Source organism: Mus caroli, chromosome 5, assembly GCF_900094665.2.
Source record: "Mus caroli chromosome 5, CAROLI_EIJ_v1.1, whole genome shotgun sequence".
Classification (NCBI taxonomy): Eukaryota; Metazoa; Chordata; class Mammalia; order Rodentia; family Muridae; genus Mus; species Mus caroli.
The window spans coordinates 39876390-39902098 of record NC_034574.1 but is presented as its reverse complement, the minus strand read 5'-3'; the positions used below and the strand labels follow the sequence as shown (position 1 = coordinate 39902098).

General features: G+C 43.3%; 1 protein-coding gene across 1 annotated transcript in view; it reads left to right on the top strand.

The window, feature by feature from the left end:
• Fam184b (family with sequence similarity 184 member B) overlaps positions 1-25709 on the top strand; it is a 101697-nt gene that overhangs the window by 68362 nt on the left and 7626 nt on the right. The window contains exons 7-12 of the mRNA XM_021161949.1: positions 8451-8542; positions 10466-10595; positions 20593-20731; positions 21927-22090; positions 23120-23274; positions 25146-25292. Of these exons, the coding sequence (XP_021017608.1) occupies positions 8451-8542; positions 10466-10595; positions 20593-20731; positions 21927-22090; positions 23120-23274; positions 25146-25292 (827 nt within the window). The remainder of the gene's footprint in view (positions 1-8450; positions 8543-10465; positions 10596-20592; positions 20732-21926; positions 22091-23119; positions 23275-25145; positions 25293-25709) is intronic.

Sequence of the window (25709 nt, the reverse complement as noted above, 5' to 3'; positions counted from 1 at the left end):
TAAAGAACCAGAGACTACATCTTCCCCAGGGTGGGTACTTCCTGCTCTCAGGCTATTCTCATCCACTCTGCCTGAGAAACCTGGAGATGTTCTTATTCTTCCATAGTTCCTTAGCAACTAGCCTTATTACCCTGCATTCAAGAGAGAAAAAGAAACATCCCCAGATAGCTGATCTATCTTTTCACAGGTTCTATCCAGAGTTGCTAAGAAAAGTTGTCCCTAGAATATTCCAGTATTTCTCAGTTCCTCTGGGTTATTACTGCAGGGAGGTAGAACAGAATTGTCTGAGTTCCTCATTGAGATTAAATAAGGCAGATAATCTAAAGATGAAACACCAATACACTTTAGGAAGACAGTATAGCAGGCTGTATTTCTGAGAAAAAAAAATGCACACACATGGATATCAGCCTATAACCAGGATGATGAACATGAATCTAACCATCTCAGTCACCTGTACATAAGCCAGTGCTATCATTGTAGTTCAAGATGCCTCTACTTCACTAATTGGCTTTTTTTGTGGTAGAAAATATTTTGATGTGGGGATGGACTATGTACTGTCAGATGGTTCTAGTTCTCTACACCAAGTAGGAGTAGTACACCCTCCTAAACGGAATGTCTCCAGACACCACCAGTGTCTCCTAGGAACACATTCGCCCCAGTTGAGAACTACTGCTACACATTCTATAGACAATCCTAGAGAAGTTACAAATACAAGTATGTGGAAAGGGATTGAGTTAGCTCACCATAAAACCCAGCCCCCATCTGATCTCATTCATCTAGAACATTGCCCAGGCCCAAGCTCAGCTTCTATGTGGAGGTGCAGTCCTCTCTGACAAGGAGACGCAGGACAGACCTCCACAATTGTCAGTTTTATTTGATTTAGTTCATTGTGTATGTCATTCATTTATTCATCATGAAATATCTCGGAAGTGCTGGCTTCTGAACTGGAGGGTCTAGCAGAGAAGTGTGCAAAACAAATACCTTTAAAGTGATATAGGACCCTGGTAATAGAATTAAGCATCTCATCATTATGGTTTCTATTAGGCAAATATTTTGCACCTTGAAGGTATTATATTCTCTTTCAAATAATGTCTTCTTTTTTTTCAAAATGCAATCTGTGAGTATGGTATAGAATTCTTTATACGATTGAAAATTTTCCTTGAACCCATGTTCTTAGCCCAGAATAACTACTTGTTTTATCTCTCTTTGTATATCTTTCTAGAGATGTAAAGTGTGTGTGTGCACACTTAATTGTGACTATAATTTTCACCAACCATAGCATATTTTTGTTGGTCTGCTGTTTTGTTGTTTTGTTTGTTTGTTTTTTACTCTATATACCTGGAGTTTATAGCACATCAATATATGACATGTTACAGATTCATTTTTTAAAAGCAACTTATTTAGTTTTCCTTTATAAAAGAAACCACAATATATTTACTCTTATGATGGGCCTATATTATTAAAAACAAAAACAAAAACAAAAACCTCTTCAGTGACTAGCACTGTAAAGGCATATAGTATATGCAGTGCATAGACAAGCTCACCGGCATAACAGCCTCCTGAGTTCTTACTGGCTGGATAATCTTGGGCAGATATTTAGCATATGTTTGCTTTATTTTTCTCATGTATAAAATAAAGTTGATGCTACCATCTACCTCAGAGGGGTTTGTGAAAGCCAAATGAAGTAGTATGCGTCCAGTATTGGAAACAGCCCTGAGCATGTGTAACAACTCTTCATGCGGTAGGATTTGCTCACTCCTGTGGCGTATGGCTATTTAACTCTGGTAGATATCACCATGCATTTTCCCACGGATACTGGTCCAGTGTATACTACCATCAGCAGCATGTGCAAGTGGCTATTTTAACACATTATGTCAATATGACAATTTCTAAAACTTCTGAACATTGCCAATCAGAGTTTTAGAGTTTAGTTCATATACTTTCATGAGAACCCAATGAGAATCTTTGCCAAGATCTAGATTTCATGTGTCTAACATCAGCATGCTGTATTACAGCCAAACCTATAGCAACATGAATGATACAGGGAACGGGTCTTACTAAAGAGCCTTAGAGGGGCTGTTCTGCTGGTGACACAGGGACATCAAAGCACAGTGTTAAATGCCAGCCTCCCCAGTAATATTCTATCTAGATTGAGTTCTATAAAATTTAAGAGTCAGGGGTTTAAATTTAGGCTGTTGGTTGTCTGACCAAAGTATCTTTGTGAGTCAAGAGTGATAAAAATAACAATGTTAATTGAGAGCAGAATTTTCACCCCCCAAGCATGCAGATGATTGCCAGGCCTGGGTGTGGCTCTGGGGCATGTCCCCACCAAGGTTAGTTAATGTCCAGCTAAACCTTTTTCCTTGTTTCTTATGTCCAATATTGTAGTTCTCTTGGGTCCATGGTGTTGTTCATTGATTTCCACAATACAAGCCTAGTTTTTTTGTAATTTTTGTAATTTTTGGAAGCCTCTTGGTACATGGATATTAAACTAGGGACAAAGAGGGGAAGAGACTGTTAGAGCAGCCCATGCCTTTGTTCTCAGCAGAAAGAAAAGAGAAATGCTGTGGTCACTGTTCCTGAAGTCATTCCACTCCCAAGAGTGTGTGGGTATTTTCACTGTACACTGGCTGCCTAGCTGAATAAGGCCCAGGTTTCTCCTGGGAAGGCTCAAATTCAAAGGGGTAAAAATAGATCTTTATTTAAGGAATAGCATAGTGTTATTAGCCCTACAACAGTGGCAGAAAGGCTCTTGCATAGCCCTTATGTGAGTAAAAAGAGGGGAGAAGAGAGAGGGAGGAGAGAGCAAGAAAGCACACGCTCTCTGGGAGGATTTAGAAAGGTATTCAGAAAAGTAACATGTGCTGACATGAGCTGGCACTGGGGTTTTGGCATGATGTCACCAGAAAGAATTATTCTAGGAGAAAGCACAAGATGAGATCCCCAAGGGCTGAGGAAATGGGTAAAGCAGGTAACATAGGCCTAAGGAGCATCCTTTGCTCACTGGAAGCCCTATATGACTTGCTGGATCCATACCTGAAGGATTATATGAGTCCAAGCCATAAGCTATCCAAGAGGAAAACAACTGCAATGTCTCAAGTATCCTCAGGCTGTGAGGGGCCAGCACTGTCCATCTGGTGTTACTCCAGGGGTCCAGTCCCATCACACGGAGAGCAAGGCATGCTGATTTCATCTGTTGGAGAGAGTCCTGGCATCAGTGGAGATGCTCTGGAACCTCAGAAGACAGCATGTGGAAGGGCAGTAAATCCCATCTGGGACTGAGATATTAAGTTCTGCCAGCTATACCCCAGGCCTGCTCAGGAGCACAGGCAAATCTGAATACCTCCTCAAGATCAGTTCCAACATATATCATGGTGCTAAACATAGACAAAGACTTGACTTGGTGTCTACAGGCTTACAACAACCTCTAGGCACATGCAACTACTCTCTTCATTTTATGCATAAAAAAAAATGAGGCCTTGTGCTACTTCTTCTAGTGAAATGGCAGCAATAACCCCTATCGACCATACCCCAGAGACTTGCGGTCATAGACAGCAGAAACCATATGACAGCATTTCTTGAAACCATTAGTCATTCAATAAATGTAAGGTGACTTTATAGTATCTATTACAATCCCCAGCAATCATTTCAGCAAACACAATTACATTAGGTGTTCTATTTTAAGATAAATAAAATGCTACCTTTGGAAGATTGTCAGCTGAACTTTAAAATGACTTTGAATGTTCCTGTCCAGGAGATTTCCTGAAGCTAGATGAGGTTAAATAACGGGAAGGTTTTACAATAGGCACCGTTGCTTGGGAAGTAGCTCTCTGGTGGACATTGTGGAGGAGAAGCAGAGTTGGAATTTGTTTTTCTGTGTGCACTGATTGTACTCGGGCCCTCGTTGCAGTGGAAAGAACACTGAGCTGAACCTAAGAACTCAATAGAGAGCAGGAGAAAGTGGTCCAGAGGCAAGTAGCATGTGATAGCCTCAGGCCCATAAGCCAGGAGTACCATTCCTGCCGGGGGCTTGCTAGAATGCCAGGTCAGTAACTACTACAGGATAATGCGAGTCTATTCCAATTGGAGTTCAGAAAAGTGGACAGTGGAAACAGCCATTCTCGCCTGGAGTTCAGAGACCTGCACTGTTCTAACACTGTCACTGGGCTTAGAAGGGCTCATTCAGCCATCCCTTATTGTTCCCCACAGTCAAGTCAATTTGTGTAATAGTCAAGTGTTAGCCTGGCACCTTTTTAAGTAAAAATTACTTTATCTTCATGCATGTGTGTGTACAACATGTGTGCCTGGTGCCTTTAGAGTCCAGAAGAGAGTGTCAGATTCCCTGGAACTGGAGCAACAGATGGTGGTGAGCCACCATGTGGTGCTTGGAATCAAACCCGGGTCCTCTAAAAAAGCAACTTGTGTTCTTAACTGCAGAACCATCTCCCCAGCCCACCCTGCACCACCTTTAGAAAGATCTGTTTGACCTGAAACACCAGGTGCACAAGGTCAGGGCAAGGGAGGGAGGTTATAGGGGGCGTCTTAGTTTGGGTTTTACTGCTGTGAAAAGACACTATGACCAAGGCAAGTCTTATAAAAGCAACATTTAATTGGAGCTGGCTTACAGGTTCAGAGGTTCAGTCCATTATCATCAAGGTGAGAGCATGGCAGTATCCAGGCAGGCATGGTGCAGGCAGAGCATCCAAAGGCTGCTAGTGGAAGACTGACTTCTAGGCAACTAGAGTGAGGATCTTATGCCCACACTCAAGTGACAAACCTACTCCAACCAGGTCACACCTATTCCAACAAGGACACACCTTCAGATGGTGCCACTCCCTGGTCCAAGAGTATACAAACCATCACATTCCACTCCCTGGCCCCCATAGACTTGTTCAAACACATGAGTCTATGGGGGTGGGGGGGATGCTTAAACATAGCATAATGCAAAATGCATTTAGTCCAACTTTCAAAGTCCTCATAGTCTATAGCAGTCTCAACAATGTTAAAAGTCCAAAGTTCAAGGTCTCTTCTGAGATTCATCCAATCACTTAACTGTAATCCTCAAAGAAAGACAGGAAACCAGCTGGGCAAATTCCAAACTCAACTCCTTCACTACCTAAGATTGGCTGTTCTGGATCTTGCTCTGTAGATTGACCTTGAACACAGAGATCAGCATGCTTGTCTCCTGAGATTAAAAGGTGTGTACCACCATGCCTGGATCTAAATTTAGATGGGTAGGATCTTGCCCCAAGGTCCCACTCCCTTAATCTGCTATCTCCTAGAACACAGGATTTTGCTCCATTTCACTTCCTGGTACCCCTTTAATAATTGAACCAATATTTTATATTTTTCCTTTCTAAGCTTGCTATGTTTGTTCAAACTTCTCTTCATAAGACTTAACCAGAGAACAAAGTCTCTGCTGGGCTTTTTTGAAACTTCCTTTGTCAATGCAATTAATCCAAGTCTCTTCACCTTAGCCTCAGGCAGACTTTTCAGACAAGGGNAAAAAGTAGCCACATTTTTCACCAAAATACCACAAAAACAGTCTTTATGCCACTTCCTGAAATTCTTCTCCTTTGAAATCTCTTAGGCCAGGTTAACACAGTTCAAATTACTCCCAGGAACAAAATCTTCCATATTCCTACTAGGATGACTGATTAAGCCCCATTTAAAGCATTGCACTGTGTTCCAGATCCAAAGTCCCAAAGCCCACATTCTTTCAAATAAAAGCATGGTCAGGCCTATCACAGCAATACCCCAGTCCCTGGTACCAACTTCTGTCTTAGTTTGGGTTTTACTGCTGTGAACAGACACCATGACCAAGGCAAGTCTTATAAAAACATTTAATTGGGGCTGGCTTACAGGTTCAGAGGTTCAGTCCATTATCATCAAGGTGGAAGCATGGCAGTATCCAGGCAGTATTCCAACAAGGCCATACCTCCAAATGGTGCCACACCCTGGTCCAAGAATATACAAACCATGGCGGGGGGGGGGAGGATTTTTTTTTAAGGTCTCTTAAGATTGTCAAGCTATGTGTCTCTTCCCCATGCTGCACCACATTTGTGGGAATGAAAATGCTGGTTATTCTTTCAGCACCTACAAAAAGGTGCTGATGGTCAACACCTTTCAAATAAACTTGGACCTGACATGATAGTTGAATGATGGGAACAGACAAGGTCATTATTTAGTCCCAATAAGTAAAAGGTTAGGAAATTTCTAAAACACACCTTTGTTTTAGAGGAACCCATGGGTCTTTTTTTTTTTTTTAATCACTGGTGTTGAAGGAATGGTCTTTTCTTCCTTTGAGGAAGATGCTGTGTTAGTCTGTTTTGTGTCATATGAAATACCTTAGGGATCTTTACGGCTTTGTAAAGAGTTTTATTTAACCCCTTTTGGAGTGTGGCTCAGTTGCAGTGAAAGTCTATGAAAGAGGGCCCAAGCATGTGCAGATATAAGAACTCAAGTAAAAAACAGGAATCCAGAGAGAATCAGTTTGGGGCCCTTGTTACTACTTGCCCTTTCCAAAACTCACTCAATGAACCAGTATTCCCTTCTTAGTGTAGTCTTGTATCTCAGTAACCTAGAACTGTTTGCTAGGCTGTGCCCATGAGTTCCTATGACCTCTAACTGTGGACAGCCTCCAGTACAGGGATGCTTATAGGAACCCTCAGGGGCAAACCACACCCAAATATCAATAGAAATCTGTCTCCTGTGTTCACGAAGCTGAATAGCACACATCAATGAATATGAGCAGAAAGAACTTCTGAGTTTATTTCCATGTTCAATGAAGAAATTAAGTGCCATTTATCTCTCAGGTTGATCTGTCTGGTATTGTAGGAAGAACACTTGTCATGTACTGTGCATCATTGTTGACCAAAGGCACTGTCTTGTACAGCAAATCTCTAGGTGATGGCCATCTTACCTGAATGAAACTCTCTACTTCCATCTCAGCACCACGGCTCCTGGGAATCATTATTCCACTGTCTAACTTGATTAACTTGACAACCTTTTGTTTCCCAAATAAGTGGACTGACATACTGTTTGTCTTTCCATGGCATCAAGATCCACATGAGGGTTAATGCAATGAGACTAGACAAGACTAGTTTAGGAAAGTAGGGAAGCCCAAAGACTAAGGTCTGGGGCAGAAAGGGGGGCTTTAACAGAGGAGATTGGGCCAGGGCTGCTGGTGCAAGGTGGAACAGAGAAAGCCCAGGAAAGGATTACAGTTTGCTGGCCTGCACTAACTAGTGGGGCATGCGTGTTTTAACTGGCTGGGCAAATGCAGAGTCTTGCATGAAAGAAAGTGGGGTTGGATAGTTCACATTCTACTGAAATCCAGTTAGCTTAGCCAGGAAACTGACAGTGTGTTTTCCATGTGCAAGTGATCCACACTTACATGGTGGACTTTAATAGACATTACAGTACATGAAAACGCAGTACAGAAGACTGTTTTGTTTCAGATCAAGTTGGGCATGGCAGCCCAAGGATCACGCCTTAGCTCACTCTGTCTCTTCCTATCCTAGGCACTTTATACCTCTGAGGATTTCAATAACAGTTGGAAAATCACAGGTGCAAGCCAATGTACTTGTCTACATACTAACAACAACAACAACAACAAATAGGTTCAAAAAAGCATGCCTCTACTCAAGGCTATGCAACTATCTTTCGGGAAAAATAATCAGGTTGCAATTTCCCACCAGTTGCTGAAACTTGAGAATAAATCTGTCCTGCCTCTCATGTTCTTCAAGGACAATGACTTTCATAATCAACAGAGAAATGAAAAAAGTTTTTGCCCTCTTATCTTTCTGTGGAAAGGAGAGAAAGATAACACAAACAAATTCAATTGATTAAACACTCTGTGGCCTCACTGTGAGGAATAATTTCTACTCTTCCCATTCCCCATCTGTCAGGACTTCGAGTCATTTGCAGAGTTCCATGTTTTCTAATCCTGTAAAATGAGAAGTGAGCATGGTACAGCCTAGGGTATGCGTATAGCAATTATGATGACTATAGTTAACGTCACTGACCACTGACTGAGTTCCAGGACTGCCCTTTGACTTTCCTCATGACTCCCTGGGTCAGGCCCAATAAAGACTATCTGTGCAACACACTCAGGACTATTTTGTAATGTGGTGAAAAGTTCAGACCTGATGTGGGAAGGCTCCATTGCATGTCTCATAACACGACTCACTGAGGTGAGGACTAGGCAAGGCACCTTCTCTTTCTTGGGTTTGTTTTACAGCCATGCAAATTACCTTGCAGACTGTGAATCTGACAAGGGTCAGAGCCCACTCGAGTCACACACCTGGCTGTGCTCTAGGTACTTTACCATCCCAAGCCTTACCCTCCTGCACCTGCCAGTGGGGAGCCTAGTTGGTCTCTGTAGGCTCTTTCACCTCTGTGTTCTGGGAACTTTAGGTAGTCTTGTCTTATCATTGTTTTTGCTCTAGGACCCATGCTCAAGGCCAAAGAAACATGTCCGAGATGAGGTCCTAGAGAAGCTGACAGATGAAGAAGAAAGCAGCAGCGATGAAGAAGAAAGGTACAGGCAGGTTGGCAGCATGAACATTCTCTGAGTGTGCCAAGCATGAACATTCAGATGGGAAGGATATGTCTGTTCATTCATTCTGTCTTCAAGTGCTTATGTCTGGTCTTGCCCTGATACTCAGAGGGAGAACAGTCTTGTCTTGTCTTGTCTTGTCTTGTCTTGTCTTGTCTTGTCTTGTCTTCTCTTCTCTTCTCTTCTCTTCTCTTCTCTTCTCTTCTCTTGCATGGTCTTCTGCACAGCTATGACTTTACATAAACCACCTTATTTAACTTTTACAATAGCATAAATAACATTTTATAAAAAACTTGATGCTCAAAGAGATTAATAATTCTGCCCAAGATTCAAACCTAGAGAGGTGTATTAGTCAGGGTTCTCTAGAGTCACAGAACTTATGGAATGTCTCTACATATTAAGGGAACTTATTGTGATGACTTACAGTCGGTAATCCAACTAACCCAACAATGGGCAGCTGTGGATGGGAAGTTGAAGAATCTGGTAGTTGCTCAGTCCCACCAAGATCTCCATGTTAAGATCCAGGTCAGAAACCTGTCTTCCAGCCTCAATATCTGGATCACAGGTGTGCCCTCCATTTCTGGATTGTAGTTCACTCCAGATGTAGTCAGGTTGACAACCAGGAATAGCCATCACAAGCAGTTACCACCTTTTCTTGTTATTAAGAAGAAAAGTGTACTCTCTTACCAGAAGAAGCCCCCATCTACTCTGTCTGTATTAGCTGCTGCTTCTCAAAATATAAGATGTTTACCTCATGAGGAGCTACCTTTGTGCTTGACTCACCCATGCTTTGTTGGTTGTACATATGGTTGGCTCCTAGCTGAGGGTGAGATGTTACTCCTCTGCCATGCTAGAGTTTCTTCTTCATATTTTTCCATGCTGAGACCCAGGCTGAAGAAGTAGTCCCTAACTAGGGCATGTTGTTGTCATGGCAACATGACATTATGATGTATTTAATTATTTTAATTTTCATACAGGTATATTTTCTAAAGATTTAAAGTTTTTATTTTATATGTATGAATATTTGCCTGCATGCATGTATGTGTACCTGAAGAAGCCAGCATAGAATGTCAGATCTCCTGCATTTGGCATTACAGATGGTTGTAAGCTACCATGTGGGTGTTGGAAACTGAACCCAGGTCCTCTGCAAGAAGAGCACATCCCCCTAACCACTGAGAAACCTCTCCATTTCTGTATATACATATCTTATGCCTGTGTGTTGGGACCGTTTCTCTCTAATGCAGAGCCCTCATCTCCATGCCCCTTTTCCTTGGGACTTTTATCCTCTAACCTCTGGTCCCCTGGCCCAATGTTCCTGTCATGAGAAATTTAAGGCCTTCATGTGACATCACTGCACATTGTTAAAGCAAGCACATAGCATCCCAATCTAAGCATTTTAAATTTTCAGCAAGTTCCAAAGTCGGAGTGAGGAAGGATGTCCTGAAAATCCATTTGTCAGCATTTTATCTAAGATGAGAAACTATTTAAGCTTTTGACCATCTTTTCAATAGGGAAAAGCCTATGTATAATCTCCCAGTTTACACCTAGATTAACCACTAAAAAATATAGCATGCTTTAATAAGTGTGGAGGACTGTGCAAAATGTTGTCTTTTCTTTCTTTTTTTTTTTCCATATATAGAAAAACTTATGAAACTTGGTTATATAGAGATAGGTTTTGGAGCTTCCTATGACCTTCAGAAGAACTCTAAGCTCGCAGTCTCTTAGTTTTTAATAACTCACTAAGATCAGTAGAACCTTGTACATTAAAACTTACAACTTAGGTTGCTTTTTGATAGAGGAAAATGTCTCTTACCCCAGTATCTCCTCCAGGAACTCCCTACATGCAGGAAGGAGCAGTTGAAAGATCTACAGCCTTTAATCATTATGTTGTTCATATCTTTGAAGGACTGGAGAATCAGTCAAGGAAAGAAGTGACCTACAACCTCCATTCGAGTCTGTGATGAAGAAGAAGGCAGTGGAGATTGGACACCGACCAGAGGACTGGCAAAGCCAAAGGACCAAACTACAAACACAGGTAGATGGACAGCTCTGGATAGAATATATCTCACTCTTCACAGAGTGTAACTGTGCCTCCTACAGATACCTATGGAAAACATGGACTGGTTTCCATCCCCTGGGGAGGGTGTTGTAGGTCCAGGGCAGAGTAGACTCCTTGATTTTGCTTATTCATTAAAAACTTCCCATACTCATGAGTACATTCTCTGAACCATGAGGATCCATCAATAAACAAATCAGATAAAAGTCCTTGTGTTTTATACATAGGGGATATTTATGCGTGTAGCAAGGGTGGAACAAACAAGCAGTCGGTCCTTGGTTTCCATATGTGTAGATTCAGTCACCTTCAGGTTGAATATAATTAGTGTAAAGTGCATCTGTACTGAATGTATGCATACCTTTTCCCCCTAATTTCCTAAATAAAACAGCTTAATAACAATTTATATAGCATTTGGTATTATAAGGTGTAATGTGTAGTTTGGGCTACACCACTTTGAGCTTCCCACCCAGGAGCTATCTCAGATCTGTGAATGGAAAACACACACACACACACACACACACACACTAATCTTAAAATGTCTTGACACTCCTAAACCTTTCCCTGCTACCCCAGATCCAATTGGGTAAGTGGTCACTGGCCACTTCCCTGAAAACTCACATGACTGGCTGACTATCTCCTGCTGCCACTGCTTCTGCTTCTGCTTCTTCTTCCAGAGTCCTTCTTGTGTCCTATGGTGTAACTCTCAGTGTCCTGCCCCATGTTCAGCCATTGGCTACTGGCATCTTTATTGTTAGACCAAAAACCAATTGAGGACAAGGACCTTCAGCATCTGGACACGCATATTCAAAGCATTAGCACCAATCTCCAACATCTCACCCTTTCTGTCTAATAAAACAAAACAAAGACAAAAACAAAAAACCCACTCTTCTCTCATACATAAATTGAGTACAACCACAACAATTATGTAAATCATAGAGTATGATATACAATTGACATCCAGTCCATCATATTTGTCAATTAGAGAAAGTACTCAAAAAATCATTCCTGACTTAATGAGTTTACAGTTCTATACTGAATTATGTTTTGAATTATGTTTTAGCCTGTAACATATCTGAAAACCATGTTTTTAATTCTACATCACATATTTAATGTTAAACAACTTAAGTTTGCTTATGGGACTATAATTAGTCTTCAACCCCATCAGAAATCCGAGAACGAATTCAATATCACCTGGGTATATAGGAAGCACCAAACACAGCTTCTCAAACTTGAACAATTGTAGAGACACCTGATTACCTGGCCAGTCCCCCATTCCTCAATCTAGGAAGGCTTTCATAGATATAGTACTGTGTGTGTACATGATATACAGATACTATCCTCTTGTTAGTGGTCCTGGACCTGGTCCTCTGCAGCTACAGAGACACAGGTGTGTTTCCTATCTTTCAGAAGAGACGTACAGGAACAGTAAGCACAGCACATTAGGAGAGCTTCAGGAAGGAAAGTCTCACAAAAGTGTGAGATCTAAGGTGTGGGCAGCTGGCCTGGGAACCCCTGCTAGGTCTCAGCCCACAATCCCCTCTTTCCCAGCACTCTGGGCTCTTCCTGAGGAGTCTTCTGGAACATGTGCTGCCAGAACATCTGAAGGCTTACACCCTCCCTAACTCTTCAACACTTACAAAGATGAAGGAGGTTCAGCGAGGATGAGGTAGCCCTAGAAATGTTTCCTTTAATTACAGTACTCCTAGGGAGGGCAAGGTCCTGGCTTGAGGCTGAATGTCTGTCTCGGCATGTCTTCCAGCCACAGCAGGCACTGTGGCAATGTGCCAGTGGCTACAGGGAGGACCTGCAGGCACACAAGCAGCTGTCAGACAGTGGTGGGAGAAGCTACAGCAGGGGCTCCAGGAAAGCCTACATTAGAGTAGCAGGGTCCAACTTGAGGTTGTTCACCATTGAGCCTTGTGCATGCCCAAGGAAGCCAAGACCCAAGAGCTCAAGGTATGGTGACTTTGTGAGGTGGGCAGTTTGCTGGGCACCTGCACAACACCTTCCATCCACCATTTCCAAGGATTACAGTAACCACAGAGATGTTCTAGTACCCTTTTCCACATGAAGAAAGGCTCAGAGAGGTTCGGTAGCTTGCCAGCCACAGACCAGTCCATTTGGGTACCTTATGTACTCTTAACAATATAAAAACAACTTATATCAGGCATCATGGTGGCACATGCCTATAACCTAGTACTCCTCCAAAGTATGAAGGAGGGGATCACTATGAAACTAAGGGCACCTGTCTCAAAGAAAACAAACATCTTGTTTTGGTATCTTGGGTGGTGGTGTGTGTGAGGTGTGCCAGAGACTCAGGCTCAGCATGGCAGCCTTAAGAGAAAGGAGAACAAGCTGAGAAGGACCACTCAGATGGAAAATCCTTCCAGAGGGTAGGGGAAGCTGCAGTGTGGTGGCCAAGTCATGACATTTAATCCAACATGCAGTTTAAGAAACTACATTCCCTTGTACCTGTTACCTTCTGGCCAGTCTCTAGCATCACATCCTTCCTGGTAGGAAGCCTTTAAAAAGATGCTTCAGATGGGGCTGGAGAGATGGCTCAGCAGTTAAGAGCACTGACTGCTCTTCTAGAGGTCCTGAGTTCAAATCCCAGCAACCACATGGTGCCTCACAGCCACCTGTAATTAGATATGGTGCCCTCTTCTGGTGTGTCTGAAGACAACATATACATAGAATAAATATTAGAAAGAGAGAAGGAGAAAGATGTTTCAGAGAAAGGAAGCAGACCAGAGTGAAAGGGATCAAAGGCCCATGCCTCTGGACAATCATTCAGCCTAGAAGACAAGGCAGCAGAGATGTGGATCCAAGGATAAACAGAAGGACAGAGATATGGACATTGTGTTAGAACTTTTTTTGCTTCTCAGTTTTAGAAGTTGTGACAAGGGTTAGTTAAAGAGAGCTAAGCAAATCTGCTTTCAACAGAGCATTTACTTATTCAAATGAAAGCCAGGAAGTTGTTCAAGGGAGTGCTTTGGCCACGACAGCCTGTTTACTTTCAGCAGAGAAGGCTGTTAGAGTATACATCTATTTTCAAAATGAGATGACTGAGGACTGAAAGGGCATAGCTGTAAGTTCAGAGCCTGAGATGGGAAACCCCTGTCTACTTGAAGAGAAGATACACCCTAACTCAAAAATAACCAAACAGAGCAGGATGGAGGCTCTCTTTTCTATAACAGTAAATGCCAGAAGAAACCCGCAACAGTGGGCAGTGCAAGAATATGTATGTGGAGAGAGAGAGAGAAAGAGGAGCCTGCTCACTTTCCTTTTGCTTAGTGCCATGTGGTTCTTTATAGCAAAGTGGATTGCTTTGATAAAAATACAAAATAAGATTTAGAAAGACAATGGGATTGTGCAACAGACTATGCTAGGCACTCCAAAAAAAGAAAAAAAGAAAAGAAAGAGAGAAAGAAGGAAAGGAAGGAAGGAAGGAAGGAAGGAAGGAAGGAAGGAAGGAAGGAAAAGAAAGAAAGAAAGAAAGAAAGAGAGAGAGAGAGAGAGAGAGAGAGAGAAAGAAAGAAAGAGAAGAAACAGACAAACAAACAAAACAGCAATAACAACATCAATCAGATTTAATTCCTTTCTGTTATTCTTCTATATCTTCTTCCAGCTCTGCCTCCATTCTATAAGAACAACGAGCTCATGGGATCCTAAGTCTGTCAGTTACTCCAACTCTATCTAGCCTGTGTATTTACCTGGATTTTTTTCCTCGGGGCTATAGACCTCAGTCTTTTAGAGGAAAACAGAGATTTCCAACCCAGGCTTCAGCCAGCCATATGAAAAGCTTCAGTGGATGGGAATTAGAAAAGGAGGGTTTCGGGCCCCCATGAAGAGAGGGGAAGATTTTGGAGACCCTGGAATAGATAGGGTGTCTTCAGTTCTGACTCCAGTTGGCATGGGAATGGTTCCAAAATGAGATCAGAGAAGTCAGGTTGGGAGTATAGCTCAATGGTAGCATAAGAGCCTTGCATCTGTTAGGACCAAGATTCAAACCCAACATGGACAAAAGCTGTAAGATATGGGGATCAAATCATGACTAAAAGCAAACTTGGCACTTCCAAGATGGTGGGAGCTCAGTTCCTTAATGTATTAAATGGAATAGGAAGTTATGAGCTAGCTGGTGTAGGCCAGAGATAATCTATGTGAAGAACCTAGACTAGGAGAGAGCTAAGAGCTCAGTTCCTAAAGGTTCTTGTCTTGCCACTGAAGCACCTGGTCTGCAGATACATAGCTACAGCTCTAGAGGGCCTCGTGGTGCTGAGTGTAGAGGACAACATTTCATCCACATAGTTTATGCTCATGGAGCTCAGTTCTAAAAGAATGAGATCATTACCTAGGTGCATAGGGACAAGAGACCCTATATATAATGTACAACATGGAGAGATGGGGTGGTATGGACTCCCAGAGAAGTGACATGCTACACCATGAAAGAACACAGGGGTTGGGGAATCCTCAGGCAGGTAAGCCCTCAGTGTAGTACCCATGTGATTCTCATGGCAGGGCACTGCCATGCCAGCAACAAAAACAAGTAACTAAGGGGAACCACGTTAAAATTAGATCCTTGCTTATGAATTTTTAAAAATATATTTTAAATAAAATATAATTATATCACTTTCTCTATCCTTTTCTCCTTCCAATACCCCCCATGTCCCTCTTTAATTCCTTCCACTCCCCTCTCCCCCCACCCATCTCTCAAATAGATGGTCTTTTTTTCTTTAACATTGTTACTTTTTTGGTATGTGTGTGTGTCCACTTTTATTTGTGTATATATGGTTTCAGGGTACTATTTGTATTGGATAACCGTCTAGGAGGCTCGTCTCTGAGAAAGGCTAATTTTCCTCTCTCAGCAGTCATTAGTTGCCTGTAGTTCTTTGTCTAGGGGTAAGGTCCTGTGAGATAAGCAATAGCATATCTATTGACATCGTCATTTTTTCAGACCTTGTTTGGGCAGCTATTTCTAGAAGACGCAGTCTCATGGCAGACTTCCTGGCCCTCTGGCTCTTAGAATCTTCCTGCTTCCTCTTCTGTGATATTTCCTGAACCTTAGGTATAGGAGTTGTGTTAGAGATATAGCCATTGGGGTGGCCTCCCCACCATCCATTTTCTGTGAGTTGTATCGGCTGTGTTTCTCTGTAATGGTGTCCATCTGCTATCAAGAGAGGCTTCTTTGTTGAGGGGTGAGAGCTACCTTAACTTGTGGGTTTAAGGATTTGTTTTAGAATGCAGTTAGGAATTATGCTGGTTCAATTAAGTTGCAGTAGTAGATTCTCTTCCAAGATCCATGACTTCACTGGCCCCAGGTATAGTATCAGTCATGATTTTTCTCCTGTTGACTAGGTCTTAAGTCCAAGGCCCTGGTTACCATCAAGATCTAAGTGCTAGTAATGCACTTTTAGGGATATCTTGACATACTGATTGGTGCTGTATGGTTGTGTGTTTCTGCCTGATTGCTGGGGTGTCTGAGCGCTACTCAGGGAGGTGAAACACAGAGGTGCTAAGCTACTTTCCTTTTTTGTTGCTGGAGTTCCAGACTCATGGGAGGTCAACATGCTGCTCAGGGGAAGAAAAACACAGCCTAACATAGGGGTCCCAGCCTGTGTTTCCCTGGCTGGGAAATGGTGGGGGCTGGGATGGAGGCAGAGTTCTCAAACTCCTGTGCACCTAGACACCGCACTGCAAGGAATTGGGAAAGGCACTGAGATGAGCCTGGGGTGGGGGTGGAGGGATTCAGGTAAGCTCTGGGTGAGTGCCAGGAGTGACGAGGGGCCTTCTGTGGGAGACTTAGGTGCCCCCCCCACCCCGTGGTCCTTCATGAAGGAGACAATCTTACTTGTCCAAACTGTATTCATACTGGATAAAGATGCATAGGACTTACTCAGGATGAGCCAGAGATTAAATACCTTTTGTAGAATGGGATGCCCAGGAAGGGAAGCTTAGTGGCTGTCTTAGTTAGGGTTTTACTGCTGTGAACAGACACCATGACCAACACAAGTCTTATAAAAAACATTTAATTGGGGCTGGCTTACAAGTCCAGAGGTTCAGTCCATTATCATCAAGGTGGAAGCATGGCAGCATCCAGGCAGGCATGGTGCAGGCAGAGCTGAGAGTTCTACATCTTCATCCAAAGGCTGCTAGTGGAAGACTGACTTCCAGGCAACTAGGGTGAGGATCTTATACCCACACCCACAGTGACACACCCATTCCAACCAGGTCATACCTATTCCAGCAAGACCATACCTCCAGATGGTGCCACTCCCTGGTCCAAGGATATACAAACCATCACAGTGGCAAAACCTTGGGGTGCATCTAGAAACCTCATTAGAATGTAGAACTCTGGGTTTCTATGCTACTTGACCAGGTGTCATGGTCCTTTAGTGGGGTGTCATGGTCACATGTTCCAGGACAGAAACCTGATTGGGAGTAGATTTAAACGCCTCCCTTTTGCAATTATGAGAATCTGCCTGACCTTACCAGTTCTTATGCCTAGTGACACGGTTCCACTTGCCCCACAGTGTTGTAATCTATATGTGGCAAATTTATAATACTATTAAATTATAGGAGACACTGATCAGAGTGTGTGATATTAGGGCAACCCATAAAAAGTTTAATCTCAGTATCAATTCTAGGCAGGTGAATACTGGCATGGTAGAGCGCTCTCCTACACTTTCTGTCTTAGAAGGCACTTAGCATAGAAAGGAACATGTGGCAATGAGCATTATGGCACAGAAGGACACTACCAAAGTCCTAATAATCAATTAGGTCAATAGTAATTTAGGGCCGGGTGGTGGTGGCGCACGCCTTTAATCCCAGCACTTGGGAGGCAGGGGCAGGCGGATTTCTGAGTTCGAGGCCAGCCTGGTCTACAAAGTGAGCGCCAGGACAGCCAGGGCTATACAGAGAAACCCTGTCTTGAGAAACCAATAATAATAATAATAATAAAGTAATTTAGCTCCTGTTTTTGAAGCAGAATTCAGAATGTTTGGCTCAATACAATAATAGGTCTATAGCATTGGAAAAATCAAAACTTTAGACTTCTTTCAAATTAAGGGAATGGTATTAGAAGACGTAGTCTCTGAAATAAACTCAATTTTTAAAAAATTAAGTATAACACATATGTAATAACAAAATACTTATTTTCTTCAGGACCATAGAAGTAGACCAGACTTTAAAATAACAGGACCACCCAAGTTGTAGGTTTGGGTGGCTTAGGATTTTGTTTGGTTTTGTTTGAGTGGTATTGATTTTAAAAAGGTAGAAATATCAAAAGAATTTCATTGGCCATAATGGATTTTATATAAGAAGAGCCCTTATTGTTTACTTTGCATACCTTTAATTACAAACTTTTGCATGATGCACAGTTCAGACACTCATTTAGTCACAGCTACCTACGGTATTAGATGCACTAAAATCACCTAAGATTCCAGGAGCCACAAAAGCCAGGCCTTGCACAATGCCTCTTATCCACTGTGTCCAGGGATGACAATAACCACACAGGTCTGTATGAATGGCATGCGTGTGCCTGTGCCATGGAGGACAGAAGCAGGCATGGGGAACCCTGGAACTGCAATTACAAGCAGTTTTGAGATGAGACCTGGGACCTGAATCTGAGTCCTGACAGAGAAGCTGGTATTCTTAACCACAGAGCCATCTCTGCAACCTTATATCTTTGTTTTTTTAAGCTGGGTTTTATAAATGCTATCAAAACAGACCTGTGTCTTAACAAACACTCATTGTTTAAAGCAGAGGACTGGATTTTATTTTTATATCCATGTACTGAATGGTGACCTTAGGAAATTTAATAACCTGCAAGCATCATACATACATCAAACCTTATATGATTTACCGGAACCTTGTAGGATGTACATAAATATTCTTGTTTTGTGTTCATCTTTCTTCTTCCATTTTGGCAAAGCTCAGCTTTTATCTTAGGACAAACCCTTATTTTCCCATCCAAAAGGCTTTTTAAAAGAACATTATCTTTATAGCTTTTCTTATCAAAAATATAGCTAGATGTCTACATTTTCTCTTAAATTTATTTTTCTCATTCCTAATGATTTCTTTTTCATTTCCTTTCTGAAAATTAGGACACAAAATAACAAACCTATTAATCAAGTTAATTTATTATTATTATTATTATTATTTTGTTTGTTTGATTTTGTTTTTTGAGAAAGGGTTTCTTTGTGTAGCCCTGAATGCCCTGGAATTCATTTGTAAAACAGGCTGACCTGGAACTCAGATCTTCCTGCCTCTGTTTCTGGTGCTCTGAAATTAGAGGCCTGGCACCAAACCAGGCTTTTATTTACCAATTACTAAAAGAAAGTTTAATTCTAATTACATCTTGGACATAATGTAACAAATTAACATCACCTGTCCACACACCATTAAATTGTAAAGTTCTTTTTGTGTTGTAAGTCCTAAACTGGACATCCTTGCTACATGGATTTGTAAGAAGGTTTCCTTTAAGGTTTTTTTTTTTTTTTTTTTTTTTTGGGGGGGGGGGTTCAGTCCCAGAATGTTACACTCCATCAAGAGCTGTCCAAGGTAACAACTTCTGGTGGCCTTGGACAGTGAATTATCTTGAATGAGAAATACAAAGGCAGAAGATAAAATACACAGTTTAACCCCACAATTGCAACTTGGGCCGCAAAAGCCATTTACTCCCTTCCAAACTTGGGGAAAAAATAGCAACCTCTTGACCACAGATGAATGAGCACAGGCAGAGCGTGTTGCCAGAACATGCCCCCAGGGACTGTTACCAGAAATAGAGGCATCGCTACTGATTCTCAGTCAAAGCTCTGAAGTAAACCAGATGGAACAAGACAGAAAGATGCTTTGAAATCAGAGGCAGGAAATTGGGAATAAAAACAGAACAGGCTACAACTGAGGCCAAAACAAGGAACCCAAACCAAAAAGTATAGCAATTCAATCTGTTAGACAAAAGCTGCAGAGAGTGCCAGGAGTCAAGGAGGGGGAACCCCCAAGTGAAAATACTTGCCATCCTAGAGCCTCTCATCCTAGAACCAAACCCCAACAATTGATTCCTTGTTATCTCAATGACAGGTCAGAGAGCCCAGATGCTGAAGCCGGTAACCACAGATAGAACTGAATTTCAATCTTTAAGTCTCACTATTTTCAGAAAGCCAGTAATCCAGGAAGGTCCCAGGCTAACTATCTTATGTCTCCTCTCCAGTCAGCAGATCACATAGGAGAAGAGGCAGGAAATAATCATTCCAGAACCCAGCCTTGCCCGTTTGCTCAGAGGATGAGCCACATGTCTGAACAAACATTTAACAGTGTGTGTGTGCTAAGCAGTTAATAACATGTATACATAGATACCATAAAATGAAATATAAATGTCTTTATAACACAGAGCATAAAAGTGCCCCGTCCATCCTCTCTGCTCCCTGACAGATATAAAAGACAGGGCATGAATGGAAGAAGAAGGGAAGAAGCCGACTAAGGAGGAGCAAGTGGAAATGAGGCAGAGAAATGGAGTACAGGTGATGTGAGATCAGAAAAGGGAAGTACTGAAGTGGGGAAAAGAGAGCAGCAAGAGGGGGTGGGGTATGGAGGAGCAGGGGTAGGGGTGAGTAGAGCAGTGGAGAGGAGAAAACAGAACAAAATGCATGGGGCTGGAGATGTAGCCCAGTTGGTATTCATCTGACATGCTCAAAGCCCTGGGTTCCGTCGTCAGCACTACATAATCAGGATGTTTGATGGTGTGTACCTAGGATCCATTTAGAAGATGGAGACAGGAAGATAAATGATTCAGGGTCATCCTCAGCTACAAAGTTAATTCTAGGCTAGCCTGTGCTACCTAGGATCCTGAAGAAAGAGGGCATATCTTTTACAAAAATTACAAAGTGTGTGCTGTAGTCAGGCTACCACAATCCGACAAGCCCACCACACAAGAATCCTGCAGTGTCATGCCTCAATGCCTTCTGCTTCTGCCCCCCAGGCTGCAGAGTGTTTGAACAAGGACTCCACCGACAGCCTCCAGGCGCACCTGCTGGAGCTCCAGGCCCTAGAGGACAATGCCAGACAAGAGCTGCAGGAGGACTGTGAGCAGATGCAAGTCCAGCAGCCTGGGCTTCTTGGTAAATACCCACTGTCCACCTGGGGGAGTCCAGCCACTGTGTGCTCTACACATGGAAAGTAGTGGCAAGTGGGGTCCCATGGACCACAGCAACAGTCCCAGCTCCATTTCCAACTCTGTGAGAGCTGGGGAAGGGGGCATCTGGTCTGCATTTTCCTTTTCTATCAAAATGGATCTCTAATGATCTCTATCTCATAGGGTCATTATGTAGATTAAATAGGATATGAACTATTCCATGTGTTGCAAATGTGAGTCCAGTGAACATGGATACTGTGATTACCACTCAATAGAACACAGATACAAGCCTTGGCTAGGGTTTCATTGAATAGCCTCAATTTTGTGGGCTTTCCATTCTAGTGATATATGCAAATTGGGGGACTCAGGCATCACCTGACTTTCTTCTGCCTATTGTCCCTAGCATGAAATACATCTCTGGTTCCATTTCAACATAAAACCTACTCTCTTGGTGTTCCAGAAGTTAGCAGAGGCAGTTAAGATCTCTGAAATTAAACTAGGTTTCAAACTTAACTCCAGCACTCACTAGCTGTGTGCCCTGAGCAACCGACCATTTGTCCAATGTAGGCAATGATAGTGCTCACCTCATAGGGCTATAAACTCCCGGCTGATTCTGGTTTTAGGCTGAATCCTGCTGGATTACAATCTACTGCTCTCCCTTGCCACCATGGCCCAGCCAAGATCCTATACCCAAGGCTAGGAGAACTTCTGAATGTCTTGTCTCCTTAAAAGCTGACATAAGTTTCAAGATCCTGACTTGAGACCAAGACTTCAGAAGAGGTCCTCCGCCCACTGGACAGTTCCTTGTGCTTCTTTGGGTTTCCTGACTTGGTCCCCAGGCCCTTCAGATCTAGACTAGACCAACACCAGCATGCCATAACCAGCTATTCCTCCTAACTAGCAAGCAGTAGCCACCACAGATGGTTCAAATCAAAGAGGAAACACTCAAAACGTTGACTCCTATTCCACCATTTAATAGCTGTGTAGCTCTTGGTTGCTCACATCTTCTGTTGCTTGTAATGAAATGGAACTGGGATGGTAGGGTCGGGGGACAGCAAGGTAGGGGGTGGGGTTCATACATACATTTGGTTTCAGGATTTACTGAATGCCCCTTACATCCTCCCATTGCTTCGGTGATCCTGGAATAAGTTTAGGAATGATCTCTCACTTCTTCCTTCCAGAGTCCCTGAGGCAGGAGCTGACAGAGCAGCGAGTTGCCTGCTGCGAGCATCAGAAGGCCCTGGAAATGCTACAGAATGAGCTCAGGGCGGTGGGCCCCTTAGGGAAGTGGCAGGCCACCACTCAGTGTCCAGGGGACAGAAGAGACCACACCTTTATTACAGAGGTCAGTACCTTGCCCGTGTCCACACAATACTCTCTCTAAGACAACACTAGGCCCATAGAGAATAGGCCTGTATGGATGGATCTGGGAGACAGATCCCTCCCTAGCTGGACAGAGCAAGACCCTGCTCCCATTTCTCACCCTAGAGGCACTTGGTGATCTGCAGGCTCCCATCTTTGAAAAGCAGAAAACAAATCTGAAGTGTTGTAAGTTACCTGTAGTTCAGACACATGTTTGTACCTCTTAGCCTCCAGGTAGCTAGTCTGGGTCACTCTTCCAGTCTGTGGGGAAAATATCTCCCGAACACTCTCCAGACAAACTCCCTGTTTAGCCCTCAGTCTAAACTGATCTTAGTCTCAGTACTCCAGGAACCTCTCCTTCATTTTCCTGCTGCTCGGGCTTTGCCCATCAATCCCTTCCCTGCGCATCCCCAATTCCTACTCTAGTTGGCATCACTGGGTCTCATGCTTCAGGTATTAGGGTAACACAGCATAAATCTGTGTCCTCACTGGAATAAGCTCGAGATGCCCGCAGTTTATCATGAAAAAACCCCCTTGACCGCTGGCTTCCGACTGCATCGACAGCCCTGTTTGCTCTTGGTCTCCTCCTCGTACCTATATCCTGCTCTATTTTCTTGATACTCTATTCTCCTTATTTGGTGTCCTGCACAACTCCACACTGGGGCCTCTGTTCTTCCAGCCCTTCTACCCTCAGATCTCCTGGGGCACCGGTGACACTGTTAGTGGCCACAGTGAGTGTGGCAAAGAGTGGCAAGGTTAAAGACGTGGCCACTTAAGCGGGTGGAGTGTTCGGATTATCTAATCTCTTATTAAACTCTGAGGGTCATTACCCTCATTGGAACGCCTCTAGAAAGGTCAGGAAGAGACTGCATGGTAGCCCTTCGTCCGAAGCTTTGTCAGCAGCACCTCCAAGTCCCGGATGTTGAATTGGCCTTGGCGCCTATGGAAATAAATAAACAAACCAATTAACTAAATAAAATGTAAAAGTCTCTACCTGCTGGTGTCCCCTCAGGATGTGGGTGTTACAGGCCCTCCTGGTTCCCTGCCTTGTGCTGCAGAGAAAGGTCTCCTGGAGGAGAATGCGCAGCTCCAAGACACTGTACTGCGCCTGCGTGCTGAGGTGGACCAGCACCTGCAGGAGGCGCTGCATCTGCGCGAGCAGCACCGGTGAGTCTGCAGCCCAATTTCCATTGATTCCTGCCTCTTCCCTTTCCTCCATCATTGGTTGGAGCCTCTGAGATCTACAGTGGGACTCTTCTCTCCCCACAAGCCTCCTAAGACCTAGAACCAGACCCAGGAGAGACAATGAGATGGACTAGTTCAGACAGTGCTGTGCATTAAAACTAGCGATGGCAGCATCCTGACAAAGGAACAATACCACCATGGCTCAGGACTCAGGGCAGTTATAGGATAATGTAATATGCATGCCAGAGGCACCCCCTCCCAACCATGGAGGAAGCACCAGGCTCAGTGTGAGTTTCCTCCTTTGTTGAAAGGTATTTAATACAAAGTCAGTGTCTTCAATAGGATTTCTTATGGTATCTGCTTTTTTTCTGGAATAAGATTTACCAGTTTGTTTCTGTCAAGGAATTTGTATGCTTTATCTGTTTTTGATTGTTTCACTGTGTGTGTGTGTGTGTGTGTGTGTGTGTGTGTGTGTGTGAATATTAGAGCACTTTCCTACTATGGAAAAAACCTGCACTTGACCACACACACACACACACACACACACACACACACACACACAAGTCTCACTTAACACTTTACTAATTTCATCCCCAGCACGTCAGATTTGATGGAGCTGAGATGGAGGAGCCTGAGAATTAGCCTCAGAATTAGAAATAGTTAGATTTTCCAGGAGCAGATGCTGGAGTTAGCAGGGGAAACTGTGGCTCCACTCTAAGACTCTGCCTTAGCCTTGCAACAGTCAAGGTGAGAGAATGCTCAAAGAGCATTAAGGTACTGGCCCCCTCCAGGCAGAGCATCTAAGTAAGATCAGCCAAAAGAAGAAGGACATAGTGGCACCTGCCTCTAATCTCAGCACCTGGGAGACTGATGCAAAACTGTCAAGAGTCTGGAGCCAGCCTGGGCAACAGAGTGAGCTCCAGGCATCATGAGCGACAGATAATTGCCTCAAACAATGCAAAACAACCAAAAGATGATGTCCTTTAGTGGGAATAGCCCTGGATACTGATTTCCCAGGCAGAGATTCCTACACAAGAGGGAGCCATGTTTAACAAATCTCTGAGGTAGTCATAATACCCCTGGTGGTAAGGAAAGCTGACTACAGCAAGAGGGGATATTCATAGCACCCTCCCCACCCTGTGTACTCAAAATTGTTGTGAAATAACTTTACCTCCAATTAACTGAGGTCATGGGGCCTCCCTCCCAGGTGAACTTGAGACTTGAGTTCATCTAAGGGCAGCCAGGAGTCTATCTGGCTAAGGTGGAGCACCACAGATCAAGAGATGTAGCATGTGGTCCTAGGCAAGTCCTCCTTCGAGTGAGGAAAGCAGTGATCCCTCACCTGGGGAGGTGGGTAAGCAATCACATAAAAGTGTCCATGGACTTCCTGAAAATGGCTCCCGTAGGACCTATTAGGATCCTCCTCTAGGTTAAAAACAATGACTGCTAATGGTTGAAAGGAAGGCATTTGTGCCTTGGACTATTCAAGGTACAGATTAGTTCAGTTTCTCTTTGCAATGACCTTGTAAGGGAAGTACCCCAACACTTCCATCCAATAGAAGAAGACACTGAGCCCGAGGTAGCACCATTAAAAATAATGGCTAAAGCCAAGGACTTGAGCAGTATGGCCCTAACTACTCCTCTTCTGGCTATGCCACCCACCTTTCTGGAAACCCTGGAGAGGTCCCCATGGTGAGGCTTAGCCAAAATTTCACATCTGGAGACCCAGGTGTCCTTCTCATAAGATCTTGGTATCATTCAGTACAAGGCCAACAAATAGAGACATAGCCCCAAAGTCCTAAGGCTCAGGCTCAGAGCCTGGGTGACCCTGAATGTGTTTCCATCCATCACAGGTTGCTGGAGGAGGACCAGAAAGCCCAAAGAGCCATAGAGGTGGAGGCACTCCGCCAGGAGCATCGGAAGGAGATGCAAGCCATGGTGGCAGATTTCAGTGGTGCCCAGGCCCGACTCCAGGCCCGACTGGCTGCTCTGGAAACTGAGTGAGCAAGGCCTTGGGCCCTGGTTCAGGGGGGCTAGCATTGTATCTTTTGGGAAAGTGACCTGGTATCCTTAGACTTCAGTGGTTTTAAAACTTAAAGTCCTCTGAGTTTAGAAGTTCTTTATTTCTAGACAAATGATCTCTCACTTTTAATTCCCCCTTCTCATTACTTGAAAATTTTATAAATGTGTTGATCATATGATTGCCCCTTGTTCATCTCCTCCCATATCAATCCCCCTTCCCTACCCACCCAACTTTGTGTCCTTGAGTTTTTTAAAAACACAGTAAGTCTAAGGTGTACTGCCCACATATCCTTGAATATGTGGCCATGCATGGGGGGGAGTGTGGGTGACTATACTCTTTTTTTTTTTTTTTTTTTTTTTTTTTTTTTTTTTTTTTTTTTTTTTTTTTTTTTTTT